Source organism: Pygocentrus nattereri, chromosome 12 (assembly GCF_015220715.1).
Source record: "Pygocentrus nattereri isolate fPygNat1 chromosome 12, fPygNat1.pri, whole genome shotgun sequence".
In the NCBI taxonomy this organism is placed as follows: domain Eukaryota; kingdom Metazoa; phylum Chordata; class Actinopteri; order Characiformes; family Serrasalmidae; genus Pygocentrus; species Pygocentrus nattereri.
Window position 1 is genome coordinate 38,250,880 of NC_051222.1, and position 10,884 is coordinate 38,261,763.

At 39.3% G+C, this 10,884-nt stretch overlaps 1 protein-coding gene across 1 annotated transcript; it reads left to right on the forward strand.

The window, feature by feature from the left end:
- The first annotated feature begins 4,667 nt into the window (after positions 1 to 4,667).
- On the forward strand, positions 4,668 to 10,691 carry LOC108413365 (nuclear factor 7, brain-like). The gene is made up of 6 exons (XM_017685845.2): positions 4,668 to 5,132; positions 5,373 to 5,468; positions 6,739 to 6,969; positions 7,222 to 7,244; positions 7,576 to 7,694; positions 9,915 to 10,691. Exons 1-6 carry the CDS (start codon positions 4,728 to 4,730, stop codon positions 10,430 to 10,432), a joined length of 1,392 nt encoding a protein of 463 aa, XP_017541334.2. The 5' UTR covers positions 4,668 to 4,727; the 3' UTR covers positions 10,433 to 10,691.
- Positions 10,692 to 10,884: the final 193 nt, after the last annotated feature.

A 10,884-nucleotide genomic window follows, 5' to 3' on the forward strand; every position in this document is an offset into this window, starting at 1 on the left:
AACATGACAACATGACAGGAAACAACATTACAATTTATAGGGGTCCAAATATCAACTGTAATATGTTTTACATTTTCAGACATAAGAGTCATTCAGTCATTCTTTAAGTAATTAAAAAAAATAAATCAATCTGCTTCATTCTGTTAAATCTGGTAAATCTGATTTTCTTTTATTTCTGGACCAATTCCTTCATTAGGAAGAGGCTCAGGTCATTTTAGTAGACTTTTAAACCTTCATACCTGGCTTCAGAACACCTGCCTTTCCCAAGGCTTGACTTTTATAGACAATTTTAACCTCTTCTGGAACCGCCCCTCCTTCTATAGATCTGATGGGATTCATCCCAATAGGCTGGGTGCTCAGATTTTAGGACATAATATGTTTTACTCTGTTTTTAATTTTAAATGACAACTCAAGACCTACAATGCAAGTTCAATTATACCAGTAGTCATTAATAGTAGAAGAACTAGGACCAGCATTTTTACAAGAAATGCCAATAATCCTCATAATTTTAACGTTTTTATTAATTGTGATAATCTTATCCGCATTAAGCCATCTCTAATTTCCATAAACCCCCAAGAAAACTGCACTGATAACCCAATGAGTAGTCTTGAGAGTTTTAAGAAAAGAAAAGGTTTAGATATAATCCATCTGAATATTAGAAGCCTACTACAAAAAGATAGAATGGATCATCTTAAAATCCTGGCTGCACAGTCTGATCCTGATATAATCGTTTTAACAGAGACCTGGCTTAGACACTGTACCACTGATGAAGATGTAGCTTTAAATAATTTTATCCTCCATAGAAAAGACAGAGTTTCAAGGGGAGGGGGAGTTGCTATTTATACCAGAGTAAATTTACAAGCTAATGTTTTATGTGCAGTATCCAAAGAAAAATGTTATGAGTTCTTAGCCCTCCAGGTTTCACTCGGGAAAAATAACTCTTTTGTTGTAATTGGGATATACAGGCCTCCCTCTGCCCCACACTCTGCAGTCGAGGAATTAGCGGATCTTTTATTCAAATTTAGAGCTTCTGAATTGCTGGCCTTGGTGATTTTAACCTCAACTGGCTTTCTAATGCATCCAATCACTTAAAGGAAATATGTGGCAATCTTACCCTAACACAGTTAATCAGTGAACCGACTCGCCCAAATCTGAAAGAACCCACCAAGTCAACCCTGATAGATCTAATACTCTCCAATAAAGCCGACAAAATTACTGCGTTTGAGTTTTTGAACTTGGCATAAGTGATCATTGTCCCATCGCATGCATTAGAAACAGTTGTACAAACAAAACAGGCTCTCGGTTGGTGGTTAGAAGAAATTTTAATCATTTTAATGAGCAAGCTTTCCTTTCTGACTTAGCAATGAGTGAAATCCACCTTACACTAGAAATCTCAGGTGTTGATGGGGCACTAAACCACTTCAGTAAAACTTTCCTAACAGTCGTAAACAAACATGCCCTCCAGTGGTTGGTTAGTGTAGTGGGTAGTGGGTAGTAGGGGGTTCAATCCCCCACCTGGGTAAACACCCTACACTATACCAATAAGAGTCCTTGGGCAAGACTCCTAACACCATCTTGGCCTACCTGTGTTAAAATAACCAAACTGTAAGGGGCTCTGGATAAGAGCGTCACCCAAATGCCTAAAATGTAAATGCATTCAAAAAGTCAAGAATCAGAGACAGATCAAGTCCCTGGTTTACGGGTGAGGTTTCCTCATTGTTTAAGGCCAGAAATAAAGCTTGGTCAACTGCTGGACGCTCAGGGGAGAGAGACCACTGGCTTACCTTTAGACAGCTGAGAAATAAATGTACTTCTGCTGTTAGAAAAGCTAAATCAGAATATTACCTCAGCTTAATCACCAGCACTAGAAACCCTCAAAACTTCTGGAAAATAGTAAATTCTCTAAAAATAATTCCCCCCTTTTTCCAACCAGTGTTTTAGTTGACGATCAGCTGATTTCTGCCCAGAAGGAAATATGTCAAGCCTTTAACTCACATTTTGCTGCAGCCGGCCACATCTTTGATAAGAATAGCACAAACCCATTGAATAAAACTGATCTCAGCTCTACTGTTTCTAGAACACGGTCTTTTCTCACTCCAGCCATTTTCCCCATACTTAGTTGCTAATGCCCTGGCTAAAATTAATCCACGAAAAGCCACTGGAGAAGATGGGCTGGACCCCTTTTTATTGCGTGTCGTAGCCCCGATTATTTTAGAATACATTTTATACATTTTTAATCTTTCAGTTTTATCTTGCAGAATTCCCAGGGTCTGGAAAACAGCTCATGTAATTCCTCTGCATAAAGGTGGTGAGACAACAGATCTGAATAATTATAGGCCAATCTCAAAACTGTCGTGTTTAGCAAAAATGTTAGAATCTCTAGTAAACCAGCAACTGAAATCATTTCTTCATGAAAATTCTGTTTTATCTAAATATCAGTCTGGTTTCAGAGGAGCTCACAGCACTATCTCTGCTACAACACTGGTTTTAAACAATCTTTATTCAGACATAGACAAGAGGAAACATTGTGCAGCTGTTTTTATTGACTTAGCAAAAGCATTCGACACAGTTGATCACACTCTTCTTTTACAGAACTTAGAAAAGATTGGCTTTGATGCAACTGCGCTGGACTGGACCCAAAACTATCTCACTGACAGAAATCAATGCATGGCATTAAATAATTATAAATCAGAGTTGGTGTCTGTATCTAAAGGTGTACCACAAGGTTCAATTTTGGGTCCAGTCTCATTTAATATCTACATAAATGATATTGCTGCCTCTGCTTCAACCTCAGACTGCAAAGTTCTTTATTTCTTTTTTATTTATTTATGTGCAGATTTTTATTTTCTCTCATTTTATTTTTAATAGTTTTGTATCATTACTTTTTAATTTGTATTACTGTATTATTACTTTATTAATCTCTTATCTTCTTTTGATCTTAATCTCTTATCATTTAAACCTCAAGTTTTATTTTTATCTATTTTTATCTTTTATTCACTGTTATTTTACATTTTCTTTTAATTTAAAAAGATTAAATATAGTTATTATTGTCTTTGTCATGTCAATCCCTGTTTTTGTAAATGCTCAGTTACATTGAAAATGAGGGTTGCCCTCAATGTACTTCTGAGTCAAAATAAAGGTTGATTGATTGATTGATTGATTGATTGATTGATTGATTGAATAAAACAAAATAACAGAAATTCAATTTCCTTATGTGGAAATAGTTGATAGGTCAGATTACAACAGGATTAGAAAATATTTCTTATTTACAACTGAGAGGTCTGGTTTGTTCATTGTTATTGGTGTGTGCGTGGTATCACCATGCTTTGATCAAAAGATTCCTCTGAGGCCTTCAGAAAGAAGGTTGTAGATGCCTCAGAGTTTGGGAAGGGGTCTAAAAAGTGTTTTCAAAATACACCGTCCAGAAGATCAACTAAAGTGGTCACCTCAAAATTTCCCCCCCAAAAATTACAGGAACTGCCAGTAGCTCTACCTTTAGAGCAAGACTGCACAAATTTGACCTATACAGGAGATGTGCCAGGAGGAAGCCTTTACTGTATAAAGAGAACATTAGGGAAAGGTTCAAGTTTGCTAATGAATATTTAGGCAAGGGCCAGGACTTCCGGATCAATGTACTATGGACAGACGAATCAGAGATAGAGTTGTTTGGCCCCAGTATAAGAAAAGATTTTTGGCAAAAAACAAAAACAGCATTTGATCAGAAGAACCTCATACCAGCATGGTAATGGAAATATTATGGTTTGCAGCTGCTTTGATGTGATTAGGTTACTTACTTTTACTTTAAGACTTCTAATCTGTAGTGTATCAAAAAGATTTACACTTGTGTAACTAATTGGTGGGACCAATTCCTGTTACTGTGATTAAACACAGATACACACATGGTCATCAAAAAAAAAAAAAGCCAGAATGGCCAAAGCTTTCAATGGTCTTAACAACAAATCATTGAAAAAATAAGTAAAGTAACTTGATATGAGAGACACTCTCCCTTTGATTTCTTTACGTGTTGATGTTTTGTGTGTAAACTTGCAGACAGTCTTTTACAGAAATTAGGGTCAGTATTGCTCCACTCGGCATTCACAGCCTCAAACAGCTGCAAAACACCTGCCGAGCTGGTTAATGTTTAATGTGGCACCAAATATACTACAGGGTTTAAATCTGGACTCATCAGACAAAACTGGGACCATCAGACAAAACCCGTAAAAAAACAGTAAAAAGGCCCATTTTTAGCAAGTTTCTGTTTTCTTATCTTGAATAGGGTTAGGGTACCATAAACATCATTCACCTAAAGTTCATTCATTTACGGCATTTGGCTGATGCTTATATTCAGAGTGACTTAGAATTTGATCATTTTACACAGGTTGGCCAAGGCAGTGTTAGGAGTCTTGCCCAAGGACTCTCATCAGTATAATGTAGGGTGCTTACCCCGGCAGAGGTGTTACCCACTACACTACACCAGAAAGTGTGAACTCAAAAGTGAAGTGGCTTTGTATAAGATAGTTAAGATGAGATAGTTGCATTAAGTCACAGAGCTTGTGGCCTTTCAGCCAAAAAAAAAGTACAAGGGACTTCTTTATTGTCAGCCTACCACACCCCCATACTGAACTTTGAACAGGAACAAGAATGACTTCTGTTGTTTATGTGAACAAGTCAGAGACTGCCTACAGTAGCTTCTACAGTCCAGACGTGAAATAAGCAGCAAAGCAGTGATGGCGTCGTCTCTCTCTTCACTGGAGGAGGATCTCAAGTGCGTGTTGTGCCAAAACGTCTATAAAACACCTGTAATGCTACTTTGCACTCACAGTTTCTGCAAGTCCTGCCTGGAGACCAGCTGGGCTGAGCGGGAAACTAAAGAGTGCCCGGTCTGCAAGAAGAGGTCTTCCATCGAGAACCCACCAGTCAACCGAGCGCTGAAGAGCGCCTGTGACTCCTTTATTCAGGAGAAGAGTCGCAGGGTTTCGGAGGAAGAACGAGGTCTGCTCTGTCCTCAGCACTTGCTGAACATGCAGCTGTTCTGCCTGCATGACGAGCAGCTGGTGTGTGCTGAGTGTGTGACCCAACAGCACAACAACCACAACTTCTGCTCCATCGGCAAAGCCGCCAACGAGCGCAGGGTAAGAGGAAGAAGGGCTTATTCAGCATGAAAATGTAGCAGAGATAATGATGGTCTTGATCTCTCTTATTAAAGTCTGAAAACGGTTTTTAGACCAGACTTTACTACATACAGTACGTAACGTATTAACTGGTTTATGACCTCAGACAATGACGAATATTAGCGAGTTCCTTATTGCAGCGGTAAACGAGTCGTAATCTTTTCATGTGATCAGTGGCCTTGTTTTCTGTTGCATGTGCAGGAGGAGCTCAGAGGCCCCCTTCAGGAGCTACAAGCCAACCATGCAGCGGTTTCTTCAGAAAAGCTCACCTGTCTCTCCGTCTCTCAGGAGATCCAGGTTTGGGTCTTAAATGTGCATTCACAGTGGGCAAAGTGCTTTATTTTTTATTCCCTTATTGTTATGACCCCGTGTTTTGTCCAGGGTGCCATGGGATCAGTAACCTGTGGCATTAGTCAAGTCAAAGTTTATTTATATAGTGCTTTTACAACAGGTGTCGTCACAAAGCAGCCTTACAGAAAAATAGTGGTCCAAGCCCCCATGTGTGTCACCAATGGTGACCGTGGCAAGGAAAAACTTGCTAAGAGCAAGAGGAAGAAACCTTGGGAGGAACCAAAACTCAAAAGGAGAACCCACCCTCCTGTTTCCTATCCGGTGTCAAGCAGTGTTAGTCTAACTACTAAAATACAGAAATGGGGGAAAAGCTGAAGCCATGGTTATGATGAGGGTTTCAAAAACATTACAATACAGTACTGGCGGTGATAGATTAACAGCTTGAGGAACAGACCAGTAGAGCTTTTGAAGCCATTTCATTAGAACCAACCACAATAAAACTGGCATGCTATGATACCTAGTACCACAGTGGAAGAGTCCAACTCCAAAGCACCAAAGAAAAGAACAAAACCTGCCTACTCAGAAACAAAACGTACTTCACTAATCTAAAAATAAAAAGGAAACCAAAGCAACCAAACCAGAAGATTTCCCTGGCCAGTGACCAAAAGCACATGTGACGGTGCCCTCTGACCGAGGGACCTAGAAAGAGCAGACCTCTATGTGGCGCAAATGTATAGGCAACCCCTCTTACCTGTTTCACAGCCCAATCTCTTGTATAAGAAGCTAAAAGACCAAATAAAAGAAATTCCCCTAATAGGAAACAAACTCATACACAAAGTTAAAATAAGTGCTGGTAAAATACATGAAACCCAAGCCCACCCCCAACACGGGAGATTAAAAACCCCCACTGAAGAGCAGCACACATGGTCAGTCCTCTCTCCAGCCAGCTTGAAGGCCTCTTTTAAAACATAGGCTCCTCCACCCAACTGCACCAGTCAGACCGCCGATTGCTAGAGGTCCTCCTCACATGACTCCTGGCAGAGCAGGTACCTCAGGCCAGGATAGAGACACACAAACACAAAACAAACAAACAAACAAAAAATGTGACACGTAAAACTTTTTATCAAAACATGATTGGACACTTTCTATTTGACGCCTTTTCTGAAGGTATTTAATGGACTGACTCATTAGTGGATCTACACACTGTTGCGTTGCTGCATTCACACCATTCCAGGAATTTCCCAATCACTGTTGACACTCTGCTGCTCTTTTTCAGTCTCAGTTCCTCCACACTCAAATGCAGATGAAGAAGGAGTTTGAGAAGCTTCACAAGTTCCTCCACGAGGAAGAGGAGGCCCGGATCTCTGCACTGAAGAAAGAAATGGAGAGAAAGAGTCAGAAGATGAAGGAGCAAATGGAGCAGATGGATGAGACCTTAGCTTCTCTTTCCAAAAGGATCAAACTGATTGAGGAATATATGAATGTGAGAGACAGTCTCTTTTTAAAGGTAAGGTTTTTTTCATTATTAGGGAAACGCCTATTGCTTCCATATCAAAACTTCATATCTGCAGAGGCACCGCTGCTCTTTATGAGGATCGGACCATTAGAATCAAGTCTTTTTACATTTTATTGAAGAATGTTTTGTTGTTTATATTGTGTATTTATTCATATACATATATATATATATATATATATATATTTAAATCTGCAATGTTATTATTTGTCATTAAATGTTATTTTCAACAATTTTCCTTTTCAGAACCTTAAAGATGCAGAAGAGAGGTAATCACTGCAATATTAAGAAAAAAACGTTTTTGATTATGTGTAATCATCTGGAAAATGTTAGATGTTAGATTATGTATTTTAATTTAAATGTGGCATTTTCTGCACAATTTTAACACATTGGAAAAAAAAAATAAAACATAAAATATGAGAACTTTTGCACAGACCATGTTTTGTGCAGAAGTGTGTTCTCTGTAGAGGATGTTCACTTGAATTCACCTAGAAGATCAACAGAACATGTAATTTAAGCAGGGGCACCCAAACGTTTTCATATGGCTGCATTATTTTGGTTTAAAATGTGTTTTAAAAGTGTTTGTGTGATCATTTTCAGTGCTGAGTACACAGTGCCGGATCCAGAGCTGGATTCAGGAGCTCTGATTGATGTGGCCAAACACCTGGGGAACCTGAGATACAGAGTTTGGGAGAAGATGAAGGACATCTGCCCTTACTGTGAGTAGATGGGCATTTTTTATTGTACAGCTCTGTTCCTGTAGTTCTAACAGTCTCTCAAATCTTCTCTAACCATTGACAATGGTCTTAACCAAAGTCAATGAGAGAGTTGCATCAACAAGTTTAAAACTTAAATGAAATTAATCTACCCTCTTAAAAATGATGGTTCTTCAAGGGTTCTTCAGTGAAGACAGTGGTCCTATACAGAACCATGAATAATCAAAGAACCGTTTGTAGGCTCAAATGATTCTTTGCATGGTGATTTGATTCGTTCCCTTGATGGTGAATGATCTATAGTTCAATACAGCACCAAAAAGCGTTTTTCTATTGCTGCAAGCTTTAGCTTTACATCGTAACCCTTTTTGGTGCTATGCAGCAGTGGTGGACAGTAACTGAGTATCTGAGTAAATGTAATTAGTTTCTGTACTTTAGTATTTTTGGTGTATCTGTACTGAAGTTTCTCCGTTCTGGGCGTCTTTTTCCTTTCACTCCACTACATTTCAGAGTCTAATATCCAACTTTTTCCTCCTACATTTTGAGAAATCTGTCGTTCCTTTTGGTTTCTGTGTGTATAAAAACGTAACATGTCAAAACGAAAGAAGCGCAAAGCCAGAGCACCAATCAGGGCCCAGCGGTCACTTTGTTTAGAGCTGGTTTTGACCTGTTGGTCATACCGACCCAGTGCAGCACGCGGTTCAACGTCAGCGCAGCAGCGTAAAACTTTGGGAGTCTGTTCAACATAAATGATGAACTAACCTAACTTTGTGTAAATAGAGCTCAATATAGAAATATGTCCACATATGCAGTCGAGACTGACGCGGCTTTTTTCTGAATTTCTACAAACACCATTTCATTTTATAGTAAATGAGTTTGGGCTGGTTTATGTTTATGAACAGACGCCTACAGATCAACATAGTAAAGGAGCTCATCTGTGATCCTGAGTTTAAAGCCAGTTTTTATTCAACTTAAACTTGGAACTAAGTTGTAAATAAATCTGAAACTGAAACTTTGCTTGTGTGTAAAAAGGGATTTCAGAGCCACTCGGTTCTCCCTGATGGAAACTGTTTACCTTCAGTGTTTTGTGCTTCTGATCATTTTAATAGACGTCAGCGTCACTAATTAATGACGTTCTATTAAAAGACTGGTTTATCAAGAGAGACGCTGGAGGACTTTCACCTGAAATGAGTTCATGAAGCCAGTCTGGTTATAAAAATGATAACAGGACATCAGAGCCAGAATTCCTCTTTTAGTACTTTTACTTTATACTTAAGTACATTTGAAGGGAAATACTTTAGTACTTTTACTCAAGTGGAGGTCTAAAGGGAGGAACTTCTACTTTTACTGGAGGAATATTTTACCTTGGGTGTCGACTTTAACTCGAGGACATGATTTGTGTACTTCGTCCACCTGTGCTATGCAGAACCCTTTTCAACAGGGTTTATGTAGAACCATGTGGAACACATTCTCCGTCAATCTGAAGAATGATCTCACCATGCAAAGGACTATTTGAGCATTTGACCATTTTGAGTGCTCATGATTCTATATAGAATCATTGTATTTACTAAAGAACCCTTAAAGAACCATCTTTTTAAGAGTGTAGTTGAACTGCACTTTATATATTAATAACACTGAATAGATTTGCATATAATCATTGTTTTTAAACATATCCCATGAGCATTAAAGCCCTTGGTAAAGTCCTAGAAAATACAGAGAATTGCATCAAAAGCTGGTTCTTCAGGGGTCTTTAGTAAAGATTGTGGTTCTATATACACCCATGAGCACTGTGAACCATTTGCATGCTTACAAGGTTCTTTGAACAATAAAAGGATTCTTCAGATTAATGGGGAGTGTGAGGTAGAGGGTTCTTTATAGAACCTTTTTGAAAATGGTTCCATGCAGCACAAAAAGTGTTATTCTGTTGTTGCAAGCTTGAAGAATCCATTTTGGTGATACATCTAAGCTTTTTAAAAGACCTTATATAACACATTCTCCATCAACCTGACAAACTACTGACAAACTACTTCACAATCTGAAGCATCATTTAAGTACCCAGTGTACATGGTTCTATGTACAGCCTTTGTCTTTACTAAAGAACCCTTAGAGAACTATCTTTTTTAAGACTTTTGTTCATTAAAATGTTTACAAAGAGTATTACACAGTCACATATAAGTGGTCATTAATTGGTATATGTTTATTTGTTTGTTTGTTTTTTATTATAAGACCCTGTGATTCTGGATCCAAACTCTGCCCACAGCAGTCTTCACCTGTCAGTGGACCTGATCAAAGTGAACTGCAGGGATACGAAACAGAACCTTCCAAACAACCCAGAGAGGTTCATGATGCACCCGGTCATCCTGGGCTCTCAGGGTTTCAGCTCTGGAACCCACAGCTGGGTAGTGGACGTTGGGGAAAGTGACAACTGGACCATAGGGGTGGTGAAAGAGTCCATCAAAAGAAAAGATGAGATCTCAGTGAGCCCTCAGGATGGGTTCTGGACCATAAGTCGAGAAGATGGAAAGTTCTCATTCAGCACAGGGTACTATGGAGCTCAGAGGGTGCAGAGAGTCAGGGTACAGGTGGACTATCACAGGGGCCAGGTGATATTCACCAACTCTGAATCCAACACACAATTACAGGCCTATTCACACTCAGGAGAGAAAATGTACCCATATTTTTCTACACTCAGTGAGCTCCCACTGAAAATTCTACCGGTCAAGATTTCATGGGCAGCTTGTTAAATTGATCTTGCCACTTCAAAGTCAAGTTAATGGTAAAAAATGAAAAATGTGTGTGAATTATAACGTTTATGTAGGAAAGGAAGCGTGGTGACTAATGAAATGATTGGTATATGACTAGTTATAATCACTGTGTGATTATGGGTCGGGGATAGGCTCTTGCCTCAAGTGGAGGAGTTCAAGTATCTCGGGGTCTTGTTCACGAGTGATGGTACAAGGGAGCGGGAGATTGACAGGCGGATTGGTGATTGGTCAGCAGTGATGCGGGCTCTTTACCGGTCTGTTGTGGTAAAGAAAGAGCTGAGCCATAAGGCAAGGCTCTCGGTTTACCGGTCGATCTACGTTCCCACCCTCACCTATGGTCATGAGCTTTGGGTAATGACCGAAAGAACGAGATCGCGAATACAAGCGGCCGAAATGAGTTTCCTCCACAGGGTGTCTGGACTGTCCCTTAG

What these genes read in the sequence shown, in the direction of transcription:
- LOC108413365 (XM_017685845.2), top strand. Translation starts at nt 4,728, where the DNA reads ATGGCGTCGTCTCTCTCTTCACTGGAGGAGGATCTCAAGTGCGTGTTG. An exon ending in CCGTCTCTCAGGAGATCCAG is followed by an intron (nt 5,469 to 6,738) that starts GTTTGGGTCTTA and finishes GCTCTTTTTCAG; the next exon opens with TCTCAGTTCCTCCACACTCA. An exon ending in GAAGGACATCTGCCCTTACT is followed by an intron (nt 7,695 to 9,914) that starts GTGAGTAGATGG and finishes TTTTATTATAAG; the next exon opens with ACCCTGTGATTCTGGATCCA.